The 27,246-nt window shown below is 33.8% G+C and overlaps 2 protein-coding genes across 2 annotated transcripts; both read left to right on the top strand.

The window, feature by feature from the left end:
- Nucleotides 1-319: 319 nt before the first annotated feature.
- Nucleotides 320-17,058, top strand: LOC110819790 (uncharacterized). Its single transcript, XM_088210691.1, has 10 exons — nucleotides 320-823; nucleotides 2,443-2,486; nucleotides 2,767-2,884; nucleotides 2,996-3,122; nucleotides 4,631-5,283; nucleotides 5,725-6,001; nucleotides 6,089-6,368; nucleotides 10,875-11,036; nucleotides 15,321-15,782; nucleotides 16,489-17,058. Exons 1-10 carry the CDS (start codon nucleotides 622-624, stop codon nucleotides 16,777-16,779), a joined length of 2,616 nt encoding a protein of 871 aa, XP_088066817.1. The 5' UTR covers nucleotides 320-621; the 3' UTR covers nucleotides 16,780-17,058.
- Nucleotides 17,059-18,799: 1,741 nt separating this feature from the next.
- LOC148240264 (protein NRT1/ PTR FAMILY 4.5-like) lies at nucleotides 18,800-22,422 on the top strand (the record flags this gene model as incomplete). The annotated part of the gene is made up of 6 exons (XM_088212115.1): nucleotides 18,800-18,862; nucleotides 19,327-19,423; nucleotides 19,769-19,986; nucleotides 20,165-20,602; nucleotides 20,701-20,828; nucleotides 21,367-22,422. Coding segments are annotated over 6 exons (1,818 nt in total), but the record flags the coding sequence as incomplete, so codon positions are not given.
- Nucleotides 22,423-27,246: the final 4,824 nt, after the last annotated feature.

The raw sequence follows: 27,246 nt of genomic DNA, 5'->3' as shown, positions 1-27,246 counted from the left end.
GAGAGATTATTTATTATTTATTTATTATAAATCACGTCAAATTATTTAATCATACGTACTTATAACATCATATTTACTCATTTTAAAAATAGAATTTATTGTATTTGTTTCAAACTTGCAAAATATATAATGTATTATAGTTTTCTCAATATCCTGGGACTTGCACTTTGTGGATATGAAGCTATAATTTATTAAAATTAAATTTATTTATTTATTTAATTTTTAAATAACATTTATTTCTAACTCATAAAACATATAATTTTTTATATTTTAATTCATATATTTAAATATTAAAATTCATCAGAAAAGCAGAAAACAATAAAAAATTTGCAGAGACACTCGCATATGCACACAGAGAAAGAAAGAGGGTTTTCGGGGTCGATTGTCGTAAAGGGGAGAGAGAGAGAGAGAGAGAGAGAGAGAGAGCGTTTTGCAGATAGTTCCTCCTTTCTACTCCTTGTTATACTGCTCATCGCGGCGTGTACGGGGTTGAGAGACGCGGCCGACATAAAAGACTTATTTCTGGTCAGATCTGAGTGATTGGTGTCTTTTCAGTTTTGTTGTAGAGAGAGGGAGGGAAGAGAGGAAGGGAGTGGGAAGGAGAGAGGAGGCGGAAGGAAAATGAGCGGGAAGGGAGGAGGAGGTGGGGGAAATAATGGAATAGGGAAAGGTAGCGGTGGAATTTCCGGGATTCCGCCGGGGTCAAGGAAGATGGTACAGAGCTTGAAGGAGATTGTGAACTGTCCTGAGCCTGAGATCTATGCTATGCTCAAAGAGTGTAACATGGACCCTAACGAGGCCGTCAATCGCCTTCTTTCTCAAGGTTTTTTGTTTCCTTGTCCTCTTCATATTCTACTAAAATCAGGTTACTATATTTTTTTTCTTTTTGCTATACGTTCTGTTTGGTTGCTTGGAAAATGGAGGGAAACTGAAGGAAGACGAAGTTTTCTTTCCTTTTCAGAGAAGTTAAAAAAAAGAAACTTCAGGTGACTAATGGATGACTTTTATGTTTTTATCCTGAAATAAGGAAGTGTGCACTGACTCGGTATTTCATTAGGCTTTCAAAGTTGTTTAATAATCTGGTATTCTATGAACCTGAATTCTCAAAATTTCAGATTTTCTCCTTCATTTAAGAGAAAATGGTTGATTTTTTTTTTCGTTGAAGTGGTTATGTGGTAGGCTTTTTTTTGTTTTTGGCCACGTTATGGTGATTGATAATGTTACTTAAAGTAGTATTGTATTTTCTTTCTATCCTCTTCGTTTTTGTCACTTAAGTATATTTGCTTCAGCCTGTGTCTGCCCAAATGAAGGGAAAGTCTCAGTTGTTCGTTCTCGTTGTTCTTTATGTTTATCCTTGCAAATGGCGTTTCTTCAACTGTTATAGTCAGAATTCTTATTTCTGTTTTTTGAGAGTTTTTAATGAAACTTCACACTTATTGTTTGATGTTAAACTTAAAATTGAATGGAAATTGTGCGAAGCCATAAACTAGGGGCCTTGTGGGAAAGCAACTCATTTTCAGTGTTGTTTGAGGTTGATTATGTTAGACCAACTGAAAATGCAACCCTGCCCTATGAGAATACTTAATTTTGTCATGAAGATGGAGGTGAGGCGTCTCAGATATGCTGAAAGCTGTGTTGTATACAATTTCACATGTTTGCACAAGTTTTTAGATATAAATGCATGCATTACATTCTCTAGGCTTGCCATCATTCAACTTTTTTTATATCACTAAAGCAAGTTCTTGTGTGGTTCCCATAAAAAGTGAATCCTTGCTATGCTTTAGGTTAGAAAGGAATTTGCTGTATATGATGTTTTATTTGGCTGATAACCCAGAAATGAAATAAGATTACATGGTGCTTGATTTCCCCTCACTGTAACATCTAAGGTTGGAGCTCTCTGGCAATTAGTAGTGTAATATCTAAAGTGGTAAGAAGCCTACCTTTTTGTTTTTCTTTTTGGAATGTAGAAGTCTTTCTCTGGAATAAAAATGATTTAATATTTTCTTGTGTGTTATTAAATGTGGTTGTATCCAATGTTTCCTTTACATATCATCAATTTTGAGCTTGCCGATGTTCAATAGGATCTTGTTTTTGATTTTTGTTATGTAATTAAAATTTTTAATCTGGAATGTTTATTTGTTATTGTCTTTTACTTTGTGTATTTTGTTGATTGTTTGCTAGTGGCGTGTGCTAGTGACTGTCTTGGTAAAAGACAATTCATTCTCATTTCAGTTTCTCTTACTATTTGAGGTTTTGGTTCCAGGTACAGTATGTTTCATTTCATTTGCTAGAATTGATAGTGCTAAATTTTATTCAACTCAGAATCTTTTGTACAATGTGTTGGGAAGTTGTGGGGTGTTACGTAGGTTTTGCCCATACACACACAGGGAAAAACATTCCTATTAAAATTCGTTTCTAACATGAGGCTTATTTCTTGTATAGATCCTTTTCATGAGGTGAAAAGCAAACGAGACAAGAAAAAAGAGGTGAGTGCATGTGGAGATATGCTAACTATGTTGTTTGCATTATTTTAAGTTTTGGATTTCGCATTTGTAGTCTTAAATGATTATTTATCTTAAATTTCTTGCTGCCGGAAGCAAAAGGCATAGCTAGGATGTTGATACTATTTAAACTATTTCTGCCATTTATTTATCTTAGTTTATGATTGATGTGCTTGTTATCCTTGCACTCTGTGGTGCTTTCTTTGACTTGTTTAACTGTTTATGATATTGTCAAATGGTAATTTTTTTTCTACTGTTTCTTCAGAATAGGGATACAGCGGATCCCAGGTCACGTGTTGCTAGTAACACTTTGAGCCGTGGAGGTAGGGGTGGTTCTGACCGGTATGCTGGACGTGGTGGTGTTACTCAGTTTACCTCGAATGGTATGAACATCCTGTAATGTGGAAATGTACCTAGACCAGTATTATTTAGTTTGAATTTGTTTTGGCCTTTTCATTGACGCCTGCTTTCGTATTACTGTAATTTTGGTTCAGAGCCTGGTCTCTTGCATGGTAGACCTGCATCCAAGAAGGAAAATGGAGCACATGGTTTTCCAGGCTCATCATCTTCTATTTCTGGTGTCACAATGAATCATCCAAACTGGCCTCCTCCATTGCACAGGTTAATTTTTTCCAAGGCTTCCAAAGATATATTATTCTAATTTTCTTGATGCAGATTTATTTTCTTTTTTTTTTATTTTTTATTTATTGAGAATTTTAGGTGCAAATTCAAACAAATGTATACACATAATCATCTTTACCTACATTGTACTGTGGTTGGTTTTTTGGCTTATGTGGAGAGCGTCCATCTTAAACATAGAAGTTACTTTTAAGTCCTCAATAAGTGTGGTCTCAGCAACATCAAGGGAATATTTTGGTTACTTGGTCCTTTTGCTGCTCAACAAAAATGCTTTGAAAGAAGATATAGTATAAAAACATGCTTTTCTTTAATATGTGTCTGAACCTATTATGACTGTTTTGATTTTTGTGTGTAAAGACTATTATGAGCTGTTAACTCAAAGAAAGGGTTTTCCCTTCTATGAAGAACTGTCTTACTTCCTGAGATATAATTTGACCTATACTCTGAGAATTTTTTTTTTGAAATAGACCTATACTCTGAGAATTGAGTGTATCTTGTGAGTTCTCGACTTATATGGAAGAAAGTTTGGGATCTTATTCTTTTCCTAACCAAGGTGGGGTACTAAATGATTAGTGCTATCATGATGATGTCACTGTATTTACTAATGCTTTCATCTGTATTACAGTTAGTTTGAATTTTATCATGCTAGAGACCTTTTATATTGAGTTTTAAACTTAAAATGTATGAAATAAGATTGAGAATAGATAAAAGGAGATAAAAATTTGAACAAAAATATGCGTAAATTATAAATCAATTTTATATTCAATTCAAGTTAGTTTCCGTTTGTTATTCCTTGATAATGGAAATACAGATCTATCATTGTGGAAGTAAAAATATGAATATAATTGGTTCAATTATGTAGTAAATATGTAAATTACTACTATATTTTATATATCAAATAATTAAAGAGCTAATCAAATAACTAAGATCTAGGAATTGAACGAGAATAAAATAAACTCAAACCACAGGCATTATTGGTGTTGTATTTTCTTTCAAATCAGTATTGACTTGATCATTGTGTCAGAATCTTTGCATATGCAGTTTGAGATTCCTTGAAATCTATGGCTTTTGAGTTGTGGTTAACTATGAGCTCTTAATTGCTTAGATTGTGGTTCTTGGAAATACCCAAGGAGATGATATTCGTATCTTATGCCATCCTACATGATTCCTTATCAAAAGAAAAGAAATGCTATGAAGGACTCAGAGATGGGGGCTTGGAAATCTAATGCATTTTAATGTAAATATTATGTTTTTATTTTTTAAAAAATGTAAATATGATATTCGATAAACACAAAAGTCTCTTTAGCCTTTTATTTTCTTTAGCCTTGCATTTATCTTGCCTTGTAAGTTGATTTTTGATGGCTATTTTTTCTGAGATAAAAAGTGTGAAGTAGATTTTTTATGGCTTGCCTTGCCCTGATATGTTCACCAATGGTGATCTTTGTATTACAGGTTACTTGTTACTTATGTACTTGTCACATCTTTTGCAGTGAATCCGTGGCTACAGAAAATAAAATGTCTTTAGTTGGATTAGCTGATGGAATTTCTTCCTCATCACAGCCAACATCTGGTCTTCAATCTGCTTGGTTTGGATCCCCTGGTCAAGTATCTATGGCTGATATTGTTAAGATGGGTAGGCCGAACAGCAAGGCTTCTGCTGTTAGTAACTCACCTCATCACAATGTTAATAATTGCCAAGCTGCTGTTGCACCTCCTTCTGTTGCACCGCATCATGATTTGCATTCATCCCAAGGTCATACCTTAAATGTGTCAGAAATAGGTAATGAGTCTGAACTTTCTTTGAGGCAGCATGTTCCATCTAATGAAGAGTGGCCCTCAATTGAGAACCCAGCGGCTGCTAATTTCTCATCTGTGCTAGAGGCACCAGCAGACTCCGAATTATATGCTGATGCATCTAACTTGCCCACGGATGGAACTAATCAACATCTTAAACCGTATTTGAATGAGGTCGAGGAAGCAGAAGATAATTCAATCGAAACTCTTGGTGCTAACTGTGCAGGGTCTGCTTCTGTGTCCAATAGAAATGTACAGGAGGATGCTTCTGGAGGTTCATCACTTTTTGAGAATAACTTGTATAACAGCATGAGTTCCTACCAAACTCATTCTTTTGAGAATAAGGAAGGTGAGTTTTGTTGGTTTAATCTTCAGTCAATTTGAATGTTGCATGTTCTTTTGATCTTTTGGGGGTTGTCTTAATGTAATGTTTCTTAAATCCATAGAAAGCTTTTAGGTGGGAAGGGTTGTGAATGCTGGCCTTAATTTCGGAGAATTGGTATGGTAGTATAATCGTTCAGTATGGTTGTTAATTGTGGTTGATTTTAATATTGAAGTTTGTATGTAAATTCTATGCAAGGAGCTTTGTTTGATGTTCTATGCTATTTGTAATGAGATCCCTTGAATAGAGAATTTGAATAACAGCTAACTTCCTTTTTTGCTGGTGTCTTGTGTTGTTCATCTTGGTGATGCGTAATTTTATTTCATAACCTTTTCCTGGTTCATGCTATTTTGTTTTATGTTGAATATTGTTTCTGGCGACTTACATTTAATTCATGTTTTGTTTCAGCTGAAGATGGTGCATCTTCTATTACTGCAAATTTGCGGCAATTAAGCATACAGAATGACGAACAAGGAGCACACTCTGAAGAGGATAGGCCTGGTGTCATAATCCCAAATCATCTGCAAGTCCATACTCCTGATTGCTCACATTTAAGCTTTGGGAGTTTTGGATCTGGTATTGGTTCTGTCTTTTCTGGACCTTTTGTCTCTAGGCCTTTGAACAATGACTTGGAAGATAGATCTGAAGCTCCAGATGTTTCATCAGTAGGACACTCGGATACAAGGTAAGCAATAGGTTAGATCTTTCTTTTTCTTATAAGTGGGTCTTCATAATCACTATAACTATGTAAGAAGAATCTACATCCATGCAGGAATCCGGAGTATTATGAGGATGAGCATCTCAGAAATGCTCAAGAAGGAAATATGGTGCATATAGCCAATGCAAATGCTGGGAATTACGATTCTCCTTCCGATTCTCAGGCAGAAGTGTTGAAACAGGAAACTCCTGAAACTGCTCATGGAAATCAGTATCCATTTCCCTCATCTGCACCCGGTTATACTTATGAAAACAGCCAACAAATGAATGCTGCTTTTGTTCCTCCACAAACAAGTTCTCAAATGCAGAATCTTGCTCCATTTTCAAGTGTAATGGTAATGTCACTAACTTTCCAAGTATTTCTTTTGGTATGTGAAACTTATTATTTTGGATTTGGAAACTAATGATAAAAGCTAAATATGTTTAGGGAAAAGTTTTCCTTGGTAAAATTTTGTGTGTTTGGGCCTTTTTTTTTTCTTTGAAGCATTATGCTGGTAAAACGTGGGATTATTTTTAGAGGCACGTTTTTTTATTTTTTGAAAAGAAAAAACAACTGACATTGACAAGCCACCAAGGGGTTGCCTCCCTTCTCTGAAGGAAAATGAACAAGGGGGTTATTTTCCATAATATCTATTAGGTTGTCAGGACCTGGGAGTGCTAGGGTTCTGTTATTAATTCAGCTGTAAAAAGAATGCCCTGTACAAAGACAAACAGAATTCCAGGTGTATTTATTGAAGGATACAAATATACAGTACCCGTATTTGTAGAAGAATCACGAAGAAAATATCGGTAAAATTTTCTTATCTTCCTAACATTATTCTTCTTCTGTCCTCACAGCTCTCTTCTTTTTACTATCTCTTCTCCCTCTACTGATCTCCCTTTTTCTACCTCATCCTGCCCTAAAACTGCTCAAGAACTGAACCAAAGCCTGCTTCCCAGCTGCTGTTACACAGCCATGTTCCTGACGTAGAAATGTGAGGTCTGTCGAAGTAGAGAGCGGATGACTTTTGAACAAAGTATTTAAGCACTCTTTGCTTCATGAAAATAAATATTTTGCGTTTATTTTCTATATCATATATGTTCATGCATACAAATACATATGGTAGTAAGAAATAGAAAACAACATTTGGCAAATAAAATAGAACTATGATGAGTTTGAGAGTGATAACAAGTTTTTGGTGTTTTCTAGAAACTGCAGTTTGTTTATACTTGACTACCATTATACTCACACCAACACGTTTTTATCTATAAAGGCGTATTTATGGAAAATAAAAATTTAAAATTGTTTTCATGTTCTTATAATGCCTTGGGGATTGGAGTTACAAGTCTGTAGTCGTACAAAGAGAGCAAATGCCCCTCAAAGCTCTTCTATTCTTTCTCTTAATTATAATGATGTCCAAGTTGTCCTTCTTGGTAGCTATCTTTTTTTTTTTTTTGCTATTCATTTGGAGATTATCCATACCCACCATTCAGCTAGAAATGAAGCACCAAAAACATATATTAGTAAATCATTGATGCAGTTAGCTTTTGCCACCCCAAAGGAAAATTTGTCAGGAGGCTGATATATATATATATATATATATATATATGTGATCGAAAAGAGGCTGATTATATGGAAAATAGAAAATCCCTATTGGTAAAGATGTAAGTTTTGAGTTTGAGGATCAATATTGTGAAATTGGAAATGGTTGCCTTGTGGGACATTGTAGCTGTGGAGGATCTAGCCCAAATATTGGGGTTTAGTGTTGCTTCTTTCATCATCGAGTAGATAGGTCTGCCTCTGAGAATTAAGTTCAAAGATAAAGAGAGTGTAGGATCCTATAGTTACCAAAATGGAAAAGAGTTTTGGCTGGAAGAGGAGATATCTGTTTGGTGGGGGGGAGGCTCACCTCATTAAAAGCACCCTTTCTAGTTTGCCATCCGATGCATATCATTAGGGAGAGATTTTGAAGTGCAAAAGAGATATCATTTGGTTCATTTGAATTATGTTAATCAGCCATTTGTCTATAGAGGGATGTGCATTAGACCTTTGCAACGCCTTAACAAAGCCTTACCAACCAAGTGGCTTTAGAGATTCTTGATTTCTTGGGGGTATATTCTGGTGGAAGCTTATCCGTGCTAAATATGGTCTCCCTCATGGTGGTTGGATATCAAATTCATTAAAGATGCTGTATGGTTCTAGCCGCTGGAGTTAGATTTATGAAGGGTGGGGTGATATGATTGACTGTATGTGTTTCAGGGTGGGATATGCATTTCTTTTAGTTATTGGGAGGATGTGTGATGTGGTTATCATTGAAGTCCCAATATCAGCATATTGAGTATTGCCAGGTTCAAGAGGTGCCCAGGTGAGTGAATGTTTTGTGGAGCACAATGGTATTTTTAAGTGGAACATCCTTTTGTGAGTCGAAATTTGAATGACTGGGGAGTGGAGGAGTTGATCTCTTTGATGGCCTCCTTTTCTTCTTCTGAAGTGGTTCAAATGTTGGAGGCGGGCCAGAATGGAAGTTCTCTAAAGAACAGTTTCTCACTAAGTTCTTTTTGTCTCCAACTTTGGACATAAAGTCATTTTGTCGAGTTCCCAGAAGCAAATATGGAAAAGAGTGGTTTCTGTTCGGGTGGCCTTTTCTTTTCCCCCTTTGGAAGTTATGTATGACAGTTTCCTCCCTGTTGAGAATATGATAAAAAGAGGTATCATGAAAATTGGCTATTTTCTTTGCTAATGAGTGATGAGAGTGTGATTACCCGCTGTACTTTTTCGAGAGTTGCTGGTCTTTCTCCTTTTTTTTTATTTCTTTTCCTTTTGCCTGGGAGGATATGTAATCCTCCATTTACTATATTCATTTTCTCTATATTGTTTTTGTCAAAACAAAGAAACACTCCTCTCCTTTGGTACCTTATCCTAGATGAGCTGATGCTTTGTGAATATCATCCTCTTTTCCTTTAAAAGAAATTGATATGAGGTTTTCTTGTTAGGATTTTTTTAAAAAGAACCTTAGGCAAAATCAATGATAACAATTTAAACTCAATTCGGGGAAATACTTCAAAGTTCAAATTTTGCTTGACACTTAATGTTTCACAACAGAGTTCAAATTTGGCTTGAAGTGAAATCTGAGCTTTTCTTAAGACTGGAATTTTTATTTTTGTAAAGGTTCGAGTTTGGCCCAATTAAATAAAACTGAGCCAATCCAAGCTTGGTCCGGAGCTTGAGTAAGCTCGGGTTTGAATTATTAAAAAATAGAAATTCAGGTATCTTTTCACAAAATTAATTAAAGTTTTTATATTATATGATTTAAGTTTATATATTATATTACTTCGGTCCACTATTTTAGAACATAACATTGAATGTTTTGATAATCTCAGCTCTATAGTCGATTGTTTAATTGATTTGTAAATTTTTTGTAAATGGGCGGTTCCCTCTTGGCACCTTTACTTCAATACAATTTCATACTTTTATTTTAAAAAATGATTTAAATAGAAGAAAGTGTATTAATATGCTTTTACATATTTATGTATATTTAATATTTAAATATTAAAGTCTGTATACTATAATATATAAATAAACATATGTAAATTAAATTTGTAAAATATTAATTTTCATTATAAAATAAATTTTCATTATAAATGTTAAAATTACATTTATCTATAAAAAAATAATTACATTGTAAAATAAATTTAATCAAAAATATCTTCAAGTTTTCGGGTTGAATACTTATGGCCTTGCCTTTGCTGAAATAATGACACTCAGTTAGTTTCCCTCCTTAAGGATCAGGTTGTGGGTCTAGAAACGGGATACTTTAATTGAGATTAAAGTTTTTTTAGTAACTTTTCTTCTTTCTTTCTGTATTGTGACAGAAAATTCAGGTCTCCTAAAAGAGGATCCTAAGGTCTCAGAGTTTAGAAAAAAGCCCAAACTTTGTTGAACAAATTTTCCTTTTATCATGTCTAGAAGGATCTTTTTATTGTCAATTAAAGAGTTAAATGCCAACTAAGCTGTTTTCCTACCGTTAAATAAATGGGAAATGAAACTGAAATAAACTATTAGACATAAAGTAAACTAAGAATGACATAAAACGAGAACAAAATAAAAAAAGAGATTAGAGTTATTACAGAGAAGCCTCTTGATTGTTTTTAACCCTTTTGACTTGATCACTCTTTTTCCTATTTGACTTGATCACTCTTTTTCCTATGCGTAAAACACTTGTAAACTTTTCCTAAAAGGAGCCACTTGACTGTTTCTTCTTCACCCACCCTTGACTTATTAGAACTTGTAACAGATTCCTATAAACGAGCTCAAATTTAATTAAAAGCTGGGTCAAATTGAGCTCAAGCTGAGATCAAACTATTTATTAGCAGGTTTGCCTTGGTGTCAACATTACTTGCAAATTCTTTTCCAAGAAAACTTTTTAACACTGATTGGGAGTGGCAGGGTGATAAATAGGAAGACTCCACAGTGAAAGCACTATCCTTTTTCAACAACTCAGCTGAAGGTTTAGCACTCCCTGGTTGGTTTCGATCTGCAGGTTTCCAAACATAACCAGCAACATGGTCATCTTTTTAAATTCCTTGTCAAAGGCATATCCCTACAAAGTTTTGATTCTTACAAAATCCTGACAATTCTAAAGGAATGAGCACAATAGATGTGGTAAACATTCAGTGCAATGTTGATGGAAAACTGTCATATATTGTGGAAGGCATATTTTATCCTTGCAAGACACAGTTATATGTCTATTTCATTTGTATTTATATACTTGAGTTATAGATTCTATTTATCAGTATTATTTGCTATTTATCCTTTGTGAATGAACTAATTTTACTTATAAATTTACATGTTCCAAGTGCAGCCAGGGTATACAAATTCTTTAACAAGCACGTTGCTTGTGTCGACTCAGAATGTGAGGGAGCCTGATCTTCAATATTCACCCTTTCCTGTGACACAAACGTTGCCCACAAAGTACAACTCCGCTGCTTCGTCAATTAGTGGTCCAACCATTTCCATGTCAGAGGTGATCCCTTGCTTTAGCTTACTGACTAGGGTGAAACTGACACAATTGTCTCTTGTTTATTGCTGCTTCTTTTCTTTTCTTAACCAGTAGTATATTCGTTCCAGGAAAATTACAAAATGGAATGGTATAATCTGTGTATTTTTGTTTGTCACCTATCATGAAAATATAACTGGAAAAGTTGACAATTAAAATATCAGGTTATGGGCTGAACCCAAGGATAACATTTATGATAGAAGGAAGAACAATAATCTATACTTTTTGGAACCTTCATACTGCTTCTCCCTCAAGACGTTTAGCTTAACTTGAGCAAGCACTGGGGACTAGGAGGGTGCGGTCTGATGTAGAATAGAGAGCGCTGAAAATGTTCATATTTCAATAATAGGAAATATAAAGCAGAATCAATAAAGGAACATAAACATTTTGGGAAGTTAACTAAAAGAAATAGGAAAATTTAATTTCCTTTTCCAAGTTTTGAATAGTTTTGCAGTAAAGAAAAATAAGATCTATTTTCCTAATTCCTAAATTTCCTGTTTCCCTAATTCCTTCATATTTAACTTATGTTCCTATTTACTAAGTTTCTAGATTTTTATTTCTGATGTATTTGGTGCATATAAATAAGGTACCTAGTTAAGTATTAGTTAGAGTACTGATGATTATTATTCAAATACTGGTATATTGATTAGAATATTGAGATTCAAGATCTCCAAGTTTGATTCTTAATAAATTTTCTATAAGTTTTGTTTTAAGCTCTCTTTGGCCTGCATCAGTTGGTATTAGAGTAAAATTGACATATCATGCGGTCCCGAGTTTCCTCAACCCAACCTCTTGGCTCCCAAAAAAATAAAGAAAACCCTAAAATACTAACATAGTTGCCAAGAGCAATAATAGAGAGAGGACAAATGTTGGCCAACGTGGTTTCCAGCCCCGTAGGAGGTGGCCAACACTGCCGCTTTTGTTCACTTTAGAGGGGTCCTGCGGTGCCTCCCAATGCCGAGAACCACACCTCTCCACTTAAAGTTGCCCTTGGCACTACTTTATCAAAGCCAATCTTTCCCAGCCTTGGTGAGTAACGTCTACTCCTATCCAAGATCAGTGCATCCAGCTGAGTCCTCTGTCAGAAGATTGTCTCCAGAGGCTTACTGGAAGCCAACGCATGATTCTCACGGCTGGCCAATGCACGGGACTTTTGGTGTTCTGAAGCATAATTTTGACCTGTTCAAACTGGTTTGACCTGAGTCAATTCACCTTGCTTGGCTCAGCCACCTCCAGACCTATTTTAGGTACTCTAAAAATGATCATTGAGTTTTTTCTTTTGGACGTGTTCTTTCGCTTTTTAAGTTTAGTTGGCTCAAATTTTGTTCGTTATTCATTTTTGCTAGTTGATATCAGACAAAGTTTGTTTTATGTCAGAGGAGCGTCGAATAGATTTAAACAAGAGGGAAGTTCTTTTAGTTACATTCTATCAAGTAGATGGTTCAGTTACAAATGATGATTTATCATATGCTTTATACGAAATGCTTGATCAATATAGAGAAAATTAAAATTAATGGGAATTCTGTAAAGTAGCAAACTTTTGTGAACTATGGATATGTTTTGTCAAATAGAAATATAAAATTATTTCCCGATATAAAAAATAGTGAAAACAAGTGTTTCCCTCGTAAGAAGCAAGAAATCACAAGAGGACCATGACAGTTCTTATTCTTATAAATGTTGAAGGATAAAAAAAATAGTTATCTAGGATTTAAAAGATAAGATTGATATGTATGAAATGAAGATGAAGACAATATAGAGAAACTCTTGGATCTTTAGTTACACAAGAACCTAATATATCTCAAACTTCAATAGAGCGTGAAGAATAACAAACGAATGGAAGAGTGAAATGATTTGGTTACTAAGCAAAATCTTATGGAAGTGCTGCAACCTAGTGATCAAAAATTAACTAACGATATTGAAAGTATTCGCACAAATGAGGTAATTGAGATAGTGGAAAATATTGTCAATAAGATTGTTATTTCTGTTGATGAAGTTGAGTTTTCTAGTGATGGATCTTCTGATTTAGTAGCAAGCAGTGACATTGCTCATATTGACTAGGCAACATACTCTTGTTGGTTTAAACTCCATGAGAAACGAGGCCCCACATGATGATATTACTCGACATTCTTTGGCCCCTAACAACGAGGAGATTTTGGCTATTATTCTTTTTATGGATCTCATTCCTAAGTAGTTGTGGAGGTTTATGAAAGAGGAAGGAGTGGTTTGGAGAATGACAATAGCAGCTAAATTTGGCACTGATGAGAGATTGTGGTTCACCAAAGTGGGGACGAGATCTCATGGGAAAAGCATGTGGAAAAAGATTGGTGTAGGTGGAGATAAGTTTCAGGAGTGCATCGGGTAGAAGGTTGGCAAAGACTGAGTTAGACTACGGGAGGATTAGTGGCTGGAAGGTGGTACCCTCAGGGACCAATATCCTCAGGGTTTTGCCATAGCCCAGTAGAAGGATGTAAAAATCTATGACTCTTTCGTGTGGGTGGGGGGGTAGTGGATGAAGGAACAGATTTTTGTATTGAGAAATTTGAGTGACTGGGAGATTGATGTATATGAGAGATTGTTAAGCACTTTCTCTCTTGTGATTTTGGACGAAAGCAATGACAAGCCTCGGTGGTGCCTTACTAAGAATGAGTCTTTCACAGTTAAGACTTTCTATAAGCAGTTATTCAAACACGAAGTCAATGGTACCAGATTTCTGTTGAGACAAATTTGGAAGGCAACAGGTTTACCTCGTGTATCATTGTCTGCGTGGGAGATTGGAAGGAGTGCATTTTGAAAATTGACAAACTGAGAAGACAGAATACGATTTTGGTGAATCCATGTTATCTTTGCAAGAGGATAGAGAAGACTTGCAAACGTGCATTGCTTTACTGTCCGGTGGTGTACAGCCTTTGAACCATAGTTTTTGGGCTTTTAGACATAAGCTGGGTGATGGTAGAATCGGATGAGATGGAATTTGGGCATGGAAAGGCATCAGGAGGAGGAAACAAGTGGACTTAATACTGCCCGACTATTTTTTAGGCAGTTTGGAAAGAGAGGAACAAAAAGAATTTTGATGGGGTCGATGATGTGAATGGTTTTGATTTACTTAGGAACAGATGGTTTCAGATCCTTAGTTTCGATATTGTGTCACCCTCATATGATAGAGAGGATTGACACATTGATAGATATATAAATTCTTTGTACATGGTGTGACTCCTCCTTGGCGCTGTTATTAATATTATAGTTTACACTTTATCTTTCAAAAAGATTTTGACTGACTTGCACAAAAAGTGGACCCTAAGTTGCTATTCATTGTTGTGGCATTTTTTCTGTATCTAAACCTTAAATGTATACATTGTAGTTGTGCCATATAAAGTATTCCCAGAAAGATTTTGTTAGAAGTCTATAATAGTGTTGTAATCTTTTTACTGAATCTTCTGTGCAATTGAATTGATTGTGATTCTTGTTTGGTTCCATTTTTCTTCTCTCTTATTTTGCAGAGGACTTCTATTTGAATTTGTAGAATGGGACAGGCTTTATTGAAACCTTTTTAGTGAGTTGGGTTTGTCCTCAATTCCTTTAAATCTTTATTTCTTCCTCTACGATCTTGTAGGGATGAGGATAAGGAAATGTTGTTTTGGGGCTATTTTTTTTGTTTGTAGGTTTTGTGGTGTTAAAAAAGTGCTCAAGTTTTTCAAAGACCAATTAGAATCCCTTTTGTTGCTGTCTTTCTCTTCATGGTATTTCTCTTCTTTTTCGTTCTTTTTCTTGGGAAGGGGGGATGTTGATGCAGTGGGTGCTCTAACTATTTTGCGAAGGGACTAGGATGCAATCTTGCTTTAATTTTCCTTTGTTTTTGTTCTTCTTTTTCTCTTGTTTCTGTTTCCTAGTCTTGGCGTAGCTGCAGGAAGGTGTGTATTTTCTTCTTTTATCCCAAAAAATTTAGTGTATTCATTTTTAAAGTGTTCCTAGATTTTGTTTGGTTCAGTTTGTGTCGCACATATTCTTTGATGTTTTAATGTTCTTGATTTGGAACTAGATCATAATCTTCATGTTGGATTCCCTGTTTATCCAGTTTCTCCCTACTTCAACTTACTTGTAGATGGATTTTGTGATTCTTACTTGCCAAGAAGGAATTAGAAAATCATTTCCCTTAGATTGGAAATGAAATAAAAAACTGTTTTCAGTCTAACCTTATCTATTTCTACCAGATTCACTTCCTTATTTTATGGAATTAACATTTTATATGTGCAGGCACTGAGAGCTGGAGGCATTTCTACACCTCTGCCAACTCCACAGACATTGCCTGCTGCCAGTGTTGCTACAGGACCTGCTCTTCCACAACATCTTGCCATGCACGCCTATTCTCAACCTACACTTCCACTAGGACATTTTGCCAACATGATTGGCTATCCATTCTTGCCTCAGAGTTACACGTACATGCCCTCAGCTTTTCAGCAAGCATTTGCTGGTAACAGCACATACCATCAGTCTCTAGCAGCTGTGCTCCCACAGTACAAAAACAGTGTTTCTGTTAGCAGTTTGCCTCAGTCTGCAGCCATTGCCTCTGGCTACGGATTTGGAAGTTCAAGCAGCATTCCTGGAGGAAACTTTCCTCTGAATCCACCAACTGCTCCTGCAGGCACTACCATCAGCTATGATGATGTCTTAAGTTCCCACTACAAGGACAGCAGTCACTTGGTGTCGCTTCAGCAGGTAATTGCCCTACCAACCACTGTTGAGCTTAATGCAAATAAAGTAACTGTTGCAGGTTTTAGCAGCAATTTAATTAATTGTGATATCTTGTAAATGGATTTAGGTCATAAATGGGTCAATAAAACAATTGAGGTAAAAATCATATCTAAATAGATAAAAATGCCTAACTGGTTTGGACGTGATTAAAGCTTTACCCTGAGGTACATGAAATGTAAGAAACAGATCATTCGATAATAGCAACTTCTCTGTAGTTATTTCTCAATAGAGGACGAATAGTAATGTCAATAATTTATTGATTGATTTCATGGTTGGCATTTCATTTCTAGTAACTACCTATAATTGTGTAATTATTATAGTATTAATTCATTTAAATTAAATAAAATATTAACAGGTTGGAATGAGTTAACTCATATATGAGCAGGTTGGGTTGGGTTTGGTTTGATGTAGGTTTGGAATTAAGGTGGAAAACCTTAGTCAGTCCCTCGCGTTAAATCCTATAACATGAATTAAGTGTGTCAGCCACAAGTAATATCAATTTTAAACAGAGAAAGCGTGACAACATTTTATAAACACGCAGATACATGTGTTAGCATGTTCAGCTGACTGAACAAATTTGCAGGCTATTTGGTAGTGCACCATAGACATTATGTTCCTATTTATTTGATAACTCTTTTTTGAGGCTTGATGAACGTTTTCATGTTTTCAGAACGAAAACTCAGCAATGTGGGTTCATGGCCCTGGTTCTAGAACAATGTCTGCTGTTCCAGCAAGCACGTATTACAACTTCCAGGGGCAGAGTCAACAGCCTGGTGGATTCCGGCAAGGTCAACAGCCTTCGCAGCATTTTGGGGCACTTGGATACCCAAACTTCTACCAGTCTCAGACGGGAATGTCACTGGATCATCAGCAGCAAAACCCTAGAGATGGGTCCATCGGTGGTGGTGCCCAGGGCCAAGCATCCAAGCAGACCCAACAGATATGGCAAAACAGCTACTAATCCTCATCTCCTCCTGGTTTTTCAGGGTGTTGTAGTGAGTTGGAAAGTGGCCAATCAAAAGCATTTCTGAGGTTTAATAATTTACATAATTGCTGATGGTCTGAAGAGATCTTGGCTGGCTACTGCCCTCTACCATGAGGTTGTATTCTAAATATCTATGGTCTGGTTATATTAACGTAGGAAACACAGTGTGCTAATATGGATTATTGGACTCTTCTTTTACTTCTTTTTAAGAAATATTATTTCCAGTCGTCAATAGTGAAATCTGCTTCCTGTTAATCGCTTTTCTATTTGTTCTGTCTAGGTCACTTGAAGTTGTGTCTTTAAAAAGCTTATTTAAGAATCTAATTTCAAATAATTTATATATGGCAGGACCTGGATACATGATTCTGATTTAAGAAGATAATATGTATACGAAAGTAAGAGGAGAAATAGAGGGATTTGAAAAAGATAAGAGTGAGAATACCAAGAGAAGAAGATAGAAAATTCGAGAGAAAAGATAGATATCGAGAGAGAGATATGTATAAAAATTTGAACGAGATAATTATAATATATTCAAAATATTTTTTTCGGTTGATTGATTCATTCATTACGTATGTAAAGATATATGATTTACATACAAAGTAAAAATGTACGTACGAACAAATAATCAATCTTACGTGAGAGTTAAATAGTTAGTAGAGAAAATCTTTATATTCATTGAACGAAGAAGATAGAAGAGGAAGTGATTGGTTAACATTGAATGAGATCTCGACACGTGTTCGGGCCGATTAATAGACGGCCAGGATTTATTTTTTTTTTTGTTTTTCCTTTCATTTGCTTATTAAATATTATGGTAGTGCCAAGAGTAATATATTTACGTATGTTGAAACAACTGGGAATTAAAAAACATGTCCTACCCACTAACCCAAACAATTGAACAAGTCTTCACTTGTCAATTGGAAAATCAAACAAACAAATTAATACAAAGATTGGGACAAGAACTTGGGGGAGAATCAGAACCTAGAGGATATATGCCCCAAAATTTTAGTTATTAAATTAGGTTATATTATTATTGGTGTGATATATATATATATATATATGTTTACATATATAGAGTTTGAAAAATGGCAATTAAACTTTCTTGGTAAATTTTCTTAGTACCTGTTTGGACCCATTTTTTACCCTTAGATTAAGTGCTATATTTGGTTCTTATGAAGATGAAATAAAAAAAAATTATAATAAAATAGATAAATTTAAGAAATGAATTATGTTGTAAGAAAATAAATAATATTTTCAATTGAAATATCTTACTTAATTAATAATATATTAAAAAAAATTAGCATATTATTGAAATAATATTTATTTAAAATTAAATAATAATACTATAAAATTAATAGTTATATTGAATAAAATAAATAAATAAAAATAATTTTTTTAAAAAACAATGCTTTTAGATAAATTTAGTAATTAATATTTTATTATAAATGTAACTTTTTGTTATTTCAATATTTATTGTTAATTTTATAAATTAATTAATTAAATAAATGCCATAATTTATGCAGAAAGTCACTTGTAAAACAAGTTTTACCAAACATTATTTTATTTTTTCTTCTAAAGTTTTAACTGAAAATTAATTTTAAATCACTTTTTTTTTTTTTCCAATAAAACAGTAGATGATTGATCATTCAGTTTCAAATATTATATTCATAATATTTTGTATATGTCAAATTATATTGATGTAAAGTAAATTCATTAGTACTAAATTTTCCATTTCTAAAAAGAATATCATGCATGGCAGTGAAATAGATATTGAAAATTGCATATGGCCTGGTTGACAAAGTCAGGAATAGAGACAACATGACGCTTTGGTTTAACAGTCACAATATCAATCACCAGATGTGTATATCTATTCATATATATATATATGTATATATATATATGAGCCGGATTACAAAGTGTTATTTAATGAATGAATTATTATTTGACGTTACCAGAAATACTAAATTAATTCAGGTGCTGAGATTGCATGGATAAGTGATTGAAGAAAGTGGCAGAGGGAAGTTTCCATTGGAGCTGCGACAAAACCTCTGGGATTCTTTTTGTAATAATCTCAGATTCTTTATCTTCCTTACTTCTCTAATTTTCTTACCAATAATAATATCATTACTTTCCTATTTCTGATATCTGCAGTCTTTATTTTCCTTTTCCATATTGTTGTTTACTTCTATTTGTAGCTTACTCATAAATAGTTTAGTGATATAGACAAGATCATATAATTATACCAGTGCTTGTAATGACATTATCAAAATTATTGGGGTGGTCATAATCCCAAGAGCCTTTGATTTTTGTTATATATAGAGACACTTGTTTTTAATTTGAATACCAGCAGTAAACGGTAAATATGGTAAGTACTCTTTAGTGGTTTTGTTATGCTCGTGCTAATGCTAGAATCAGAAAATTTACGAGAAAAGTTTTGGAATTTCGTCGTATAAAAATCAAAACCTAATCTAGCTTACAAAATGTTCATTTCTATGTAATTTAATTTGCTTTCCAATTTGATTGCAGGAGGATAAGGAGTTTGTTGAAGGAAAGGAGGATTGGAAAGGAAGAAGAGCTATCAAGTATAAGCATGGAGGAACTACATCATCTTTGCTCATATTAGGTTTGTTACTTGTGTTACACTCTAATTCTATATGTATATCCATTGAAATGAATATAATTCTTGAACTTTATATAAGAACTCAATATTTTTTAATAAAATTATGAGTTACGAGTTATAAATTATTTGTTTTATATGTTATATATATTATTATTAAAAAATTGTATTATTATTAGTATGTAAGTGCAATAGAACTAATAAAGCATATGAACTTATACAAAAACTCAAATCGAATCTGCCACCAATTTACGTGTTCGAAACAAGTGATTGGAATCAAAAAGTTATTGTACCAATAATTCTCGAGTTTGAATAACATGACTAACTCTCGAATCGGTTATTTGGTTGCAGCCACTTTTGGGTTTGAGAGCATGGCTACTCTATCATTAGCGGTCAATCTAGTGACATACTTCACTGGGGTGATGCATTTTGAACTAGCTGATGCAGCTAATGAGCTAACCAATTATATGGGTACCGGCTACATCCTTTCAATTTTGGTGGCTGTACTTGCAGACACTTATATTGGCAGATTTAAGGCTGTAATTATCTCTGCACTTCTAGAGCTCTTGGTATGCATATATTTATTGGTTAACTTATGCATCATTCATTAATTGTAATACAGTAGAAATAATTTTTAAACAAGAACATATATAAGAACATAATTTGATTCAAATTCATAATTTCTTTTAAAGAAAAGATATATCAATTATTCAACTAAACAATGATTTATTCTCGTGAATTTTGAAGGGACTGGGATTACTAACAGTGCAAGCTCATTACCCCAAGCTAAGACCTCCAACATGTGATATATACAACCAAACTTGTAAGAAAGTTGAAGGTGGTAATTCTGCACTTCTCTTCATCGGCTTATACTTGCTTGCTTTTGGTGCTGGAGGAATCAAAGCTGCTTTACCGACCCATGGTGCGGATCAGTTCGACGAGAAAGATCCGGCCGAGACTAAGCAGATGTCAACCTTCTTCAACTTGCTGTTGCTAGCTCTGTGCATAGGTGGTGCAGTGAGCTTAACACTTTTTGTTTGGGTTCAAGATAATAAAGGATGGGACTGGGGATTTAGTCTATCAACTGTTGGTATTTTCTTGGCTATCATAATCTTTTTCACTGGATGGCCTATGTACAGAATCCAACCTGTTACAGGATCTAGTGCTCTCACTGAAATCATTCAGGTTAATTTGCAATGTAGTTATGTTTTTTTTTTTTTCTGTATATATAAGCATGATTTTATATTGTTAAAATGGGTTTTTTATTTTACATGAACTTACAGGTATATGTTGCAGCCATACGTAACAGGAATCTTAAACTTCCTGACGATCCTCTGGAGTTTTATGAGATTGATCAGGACAAGGAAGCTGCTCTGGACACAGAATTTCTGCCTCATAGAGATGTTCTCAGGTTTATATATACATATATATATATATATCTATATATGTAGATTATTCTAATTACCCAACATCCAATAATATATGTTTTTCATTTTGGGACTATGTTTTCTTAATTTTCTTACATAAATGGATACCAAAATATTATAATAATTTAGTAAATACTCTTGCTTACAATGCTTTATAATTGTTCAAGATGTTGGAAAAATCTTAAGAATAGAGAGAGACTGATAGAGAAATTATAAAGTTTTTATTTGTGATTACTGCAAAAAAATATTCTAAGTATATTAGTATATATAGATACAAACACAACTTAAAATTCTAAATACATAAATCACAATTAACTCTAATTCATAAATTATAATCACATTAAAAAATAATTTAGAAATTATAACCCCATAAAAAAAACAAAAACAAAAAAACATATCTATAACATTAATTCTTTATAAAATAAAAAGTCTCGTTAATTTATAAATCATTATTTTTAATTTGAAAATTACATTCTTAGTAGAGTTTTCTCTTTACATATATATGTATGTGATGACATGCAGGTTCTTGGACAAAGCAGCCATTATCAGAAAGGAATCAGGTAATGAGCAGATTGAGAAAGATTCAAGCTCTCAAATCAATCCATGGAAACTCTGCAGAGTTACTCAAGTAGAAAACGCAAAGATCATACTAAGCATGCTCCCAATCTTCTGTTGCACCATCATCATGACACTTTGTCTGGCTCAACTTCAAACTTTCTCAATCCAACAAGGTCTAACCATGGACACATCCATTGCTTCCTTCCACATTCCACCAGCTTCTCTCCCCATCATCCCCGTCGGATTCCTCATCATCATCATCCCTTTTTACGACCAAATCATCGTTCCCTTCCTCCGAAAACTCACCGGAATCCCCACCGGCATCACTCACCTCCAACGAATAGGCGTTGGCCTCCTTCTCTCCGCCATATCCATGGCTATTGCAGCTCTAATCGAAGTTAAAAGAAAATCTGTTGCACGACATTACGACATGCTGGATGCTAAACCAGTTCTCCAACCACTTCCCATTTCAACGTTCTGGTTATCCATTCAGTACTTTGTTTTTGGGATAGCAGACATGTTTACCTACGTGGGTCTTCTTGAATTTTTCTACTCAGAAGCACCTAAACCACTCAAGTCTATTTCCACTTGCTTCCTATGGACATCCATGGCGGTTGGTTATTTCCTCAGCACCATACTTGTTCAGGTAGTCAACGCTGCTACCAAGAACATTACCAGATCTGGAGGATGGTTAGCCGGCAATAATATCAACAAGAACCATTTGAATCTCTTCTTCTTGCTGCTTTCCATTTTGAGTCTGGTTAATTTCTGTGTCTACTTGATCGTCGCTAAGCGGTATCAGTATAGACCACAGCCTCTGGTTTCAACCAAACCCTAAATATTTCTTTTCTTTTTTCAATCGCTTCTTCCATGACTTGGTTTATATGGTTTTTCTCTTGGTTTATTTTTACAGTGTCTGGATCACCAAACGATGTCGTATTGATAGTCAAATAGATTCATGCCTCCTGCTGCTATCAAACATGTTTTTTCTCCTCCATTTTCTTTGTTCAAATATATAATTAATGTGATTATATTCAATATATTTTGTTTTAATTTTTTTTAAAATAATAAAATAATAAAATTGAGTATGTGATTAATTATTTTTGTGATGTCAATTGGAATGTTGATTAATGATGTTATTATTTTATCTTGTTTCTCCACACACACTACCATTTTTTATTTGTTAAAATATATAATTAATATAATTATATTAAATATATTTGTTATATTATATTCTTGAATTTTCCTTCTATTCCTATCTTTTCATTCTTTTTTAACTCACATAATAATAATAATAATAATAATACTTCTAACTTTTAAAATAAAAAATAAGAATACGGGTAAAAATTAGGACATATTATAAAGATAATCCAAGAGACAGATGTATCTTTAATGTATATTAGCACTTTTTTCTGCAACTGAATAATCACTAGTGAAAGCATGCAAGAATTGACATATCTTGTTTACAAGAAAGCTATGCTTTACAAGATTGGTGAGAGTAGCATACTAGAAGGAATCGATTTAAAAATTTGGCAACTAGCTGTGCTTTAAACATATCAGTACTCCGATCTAGTTTCTTCTTAATTTATTAACTCACTTGTTTCCACTAATGTTACCAAGTTTAAGTTCGAGCCTAAATATAATTTGATCCTCGTACTGTTTTTTTTGTACGATCTGGTCCCTATTTTGATTTCATGTCAAATTAGTCCTTGTACAATTAGAAAATATTTGAATAAATCTCTCTCTATTAGTTGCCTCTGACAACATTAAAAATTGTGCCAATATTATTGAACTTGATACATGGGCATCTTCGTAATAAATAACTTTTCACTTTAGATGGCATTTGTCATATGAAATGACAAACTTATTTTGCTGGTTTAAATTAGTATATATATATAAAAAAAACTGGTTCAAACATTTTAAATTCTTAAATTCTCGATCTTCCCCTGGTTGCAACCATTTTTCTATTCTTTCTCCCAATCTTGTCTTATACGATCAATATAACTAATTAAATTGTTAAAAGTTACACGAGTCAAATTTATTGTTTTAATTGAATTTATACTAATGTTTTCTGTCACTATATAGAGACCGAGATTTGATACCCACTTGTCAGCAACAAAATCTTCAAAGTTTCTGGGCTGAAATTGAGATCTAATCTCATACTTGTTGTATGTAAGATCAAGAATTCCTTGAAAACGAGTGGAATCCATAAGGTGGAAATAATCACCATCGTGACCATGGATGTCCTTATATAATCATTTCTACTATCAAATGAGACATTTGAATTTGATGTTATACCTCAAATAATGAAGCTGATGCTACAATTTTTAAATTAGGCCAAATCGCTTTTCTTTATTGATATATACCCTTATTTTGCTACAATATAAAAACCTCAAAACATTGGTATGAACTATGCTTTTCTCAAGTTTACATGCATTACGTTCACCAACTTGGTTATAGTTTGATATACCACAATCTCTTTAACCAAATGTTGACGGTTTAAGTTTCGCCATGAAACGACTCCAATACTCGAACATTTGGGTTTTCCTCGCCGAAACTGGTTGGCCCAATAATATGGACTCTGACTAGATTAGAGCTAAAATTTACACAGTCACCACTTGTCACCTGGTCATAATAAGGAAACTTGTAATGAGAATGCTTATGGGGGGAGGGGAAGGGGGAATGAGAGGAATAAGAAAAAGAAGGTAATAGCTGGGGGAGATTGGGGATTTAAATATTTGAAGTGTTCGGAGTAGTTCGATTTTCTTTATTTTAAATTAATTCAGAACAATAAAAAATAATAAGTTTTTAATATTAGATGATATGTCAAACGACATATAACATTCGATGGTAAAAAATGCATAATAAAAAGATGTCATGTGTCAACCTTAATGACACATGATATAATCATTAACAATGCCAGAGATTATTGATAGAAAGAGACTGATTTGAACTTTTTTTGGAAGTATAGGACTAATTTGATGCAAAGTTAAGGAAGAGAACAAACTAAAAAAATAACTTAGAGACCAACAAGTGAAGAAGGATGTGTATGCTCGTGATGGTTAAAATTAATAATATGAGAGAATAACTGTGATGCACATAAGACTAAAAACACTCAAGATATTCAAAGAGCATCAAAAGGTGACTTGGAGCAAATTTCAAATAACATGAACATAAATAGAGTTCCAACCTAGAATGTTTAAGCGGACCAGTAACAAGATCAAAGGCAAAAAAGCTTACAGAGTTTCTCTAAGTTTTTACTCAAAAACATGTGGATGATGGGTTGGCCAATTGTGGAAAGTTCAAATATGAGCTTTTTGAACAGCCTAAATTCGTAACTTTAATTGAGTTTAAATGATTTGAGATAATTTGGGTTTGTTTGAGTCTTAATGGTAATGGGTGAATAAGTCTTGTGTATAGGCTGAATTAGTTGAGTTGTTTTTAAGTATTTTGGATTGTTTTATTTTAGTTTAAGTTAAGTAAGCCTATATAGTCAAGTATAACTCATTTGAGCTTAAGTCTTGTCTTAGTGTTATTACAAGAATAAGCCCATAAATATATGGTGTCACAAACAATTAGTGGTGTTGGTTAAAAAGATTGGAGTTACAAGGAGTTACATAACAATTACATACCTATAATTAACATAGTTATTGTTGGAGTTACAATTGTAATTATTACATTATTAGCCTAGTTATTGTGGGAGTTACAATTGTAGTTATTGTGTTGTAACTTATCATTAATTTCTTTGGCTATAAATACCAAAGAAACTTTTCTTTGTGGACATCAAGAGTTGTAATCAAATATTTTAGAATTGACTTAAGAGTGTTTTGGCTTTCTTTTCACTTTATGCACAAGGTGTTGATTTGGAATACAATTGTTATTACCTGTATTTCAATTTTGATTTTCTATTTCAATTTTTCTTGGTGCTTGTTTGGATTGGGTTCAAGAGATATCATTTATTTTTCTTGGGTTCTATTTAACTTCTACTATTTGGTTGATCGAACAAATTTGATTCCTTTTTACTTGTGATCTAAATTCTGTTCTAAACTGGTTGAAGAGTTCTAAGGTTTAAGTAAGGGTCTTAGAGTTCCGCATCATTTGATATCAGAGCCAGGTTCACCAAGTAAATTATTTTGTCCTTATTTTATTGTCTTTATTTTTATTATTTTTTTTCTTAAAAAAAAAGAGACAACTTTGCATTCAGCGCAAAAAAAAAAAAAAAAATCAGATTAGTCTAATTTTCTTAATTTTGCAAAACACACTTCAACCAATTCTACCTTGTGTAATTGAAACACCTGCTGTTATTTCCCTTTTATTTATCTCATATAACATTCAAATACATTTTAAATTTAAAAGAAAAATTCGTTTCAAGGCTGTTTATTTAGTTGAGATTGTTTGTGTAATTTTTGGGGCTGTTTGGAAACAACTCACATCAATTGAGTTTGTTTTCATCTAAAACTATTTGTTTCACTTAATTTGAGTGTTTTGGGTGATAACTTTTGGTTCTATTAGAGAATTACAAGTTTCGTGCATTAAATTTTAGATTAACCATTTTTTTCTTGCATATTTAGTTTTCATTTAATATTTCTGCTAATTTACTTCTTATTAGATTTTGAGGTAATAATATTGATTCGTTGTTGCCTAATTAACATAAAAACCATTATACACTTATTTCTATATCAAGTGTGTGGTCTTCATTGCTTAGATTGTTCTAGTTTGCTTCTAGAGTTGAATTCGTGTATCTTGTTTCTTTAGGAATTCTTTATTATCTCTAATTAAAATTGAGTGCATAGTGATAATTAATTGTTGTTTGAATTGTCCTTTTTGTATAAAGTTATAAAAGATTGCTTGAGTGGTAAAAAAACAAGAGAGTGTAAGCTCAAAAGAGGGTAAAAGCCAAAATTGAGTAAAACAGAGTGCCCATGCTACGAGAGTAAACACGTGAGGGAGTGATTTGTGAGGTTGTAATATATTTTGTTTGTTATTAAAATTTCAGATTTGAAGATGGAGCCACAAGGGAGTGAAAGAACATCAAAAGATCAAGAATTTATCCTCAAAGCAATGCAACAACAATTTGAGAGGATTCAACTAGCTATTGGCAACATAAATTAGAACTTAAGAAAAGTGAGTTAAATTCCATGAGAGGGGAAGCTTCCCAAACCAATCCAAGGGTAAGAAAACTTCCAACACCACCTTTTGATGAGAAAGTGGAGGAAGAATTTGATGACCAAGCTACTTTGGTCAATGAAGGTCGAAATTATGGTAGGGGTCGAAATGATCTTGATAAAAACATTGGGAGCATCAAAATGAAAATTCCATCGTTTCTAGGCAAGAATGATCCGAATACTTATCTTGAATGAGAGCGTAAGGTGTAGCTTATTTTTGAGTGCCATAATTATTCGGAAGAGAAAAAGATAAAGCTTGCGGCCGTGGAGTTTAGAGAGTATGCCATTGTATGGTGGGATCAACTCATCACAAGTAAAAGGAGAAATGGAGAGAGACCTATTTCCACTTGGACCGAAATGAAGGCTATCATGAGAATGCACTTTGTTTCTACTCACTACTATAGGGACTTACATCAAAAATTGTAAGACCTTATACAAGGGAACAAGAGTGTAGAAGACTACTACAAAGAGATGAAGATAGCCATGATAAGGGCTAATATTGAAGAGGATAGGGAAGTTACTATGACAAGGTTCTTAAATGGCCTTAACAAAGACATAGCCAACATTGTAGAGCTTCAATATTATGTGGAGATTGATGATATGTTGCACATGACTATAAATATTGAAAGACAATTAAAGCAAAAGGGGAACACAAGGGAAGCCAACACTTATTCGGCCC

Source organism: Carica papaya, chromosome 9 (assembly GCF_054855325.1).
Source record: "Carica papaya isolate Zhongbai chromosome 9, ASM5485532v1, whole genome shotgun sequence".
In the NCBI taxonomy this organism is placed as follows: domain Eukaryota; kingdom Viridiplantae; phylum Streptophyta; class Magnoliopsida; order Brassicales; family Caricaceae; genus Carica; species Carica papaya.
Note: the sequence above shows the minus strand (reverse complement) of the source record. Positions and strands in the feature narration are given on the sequence as shown.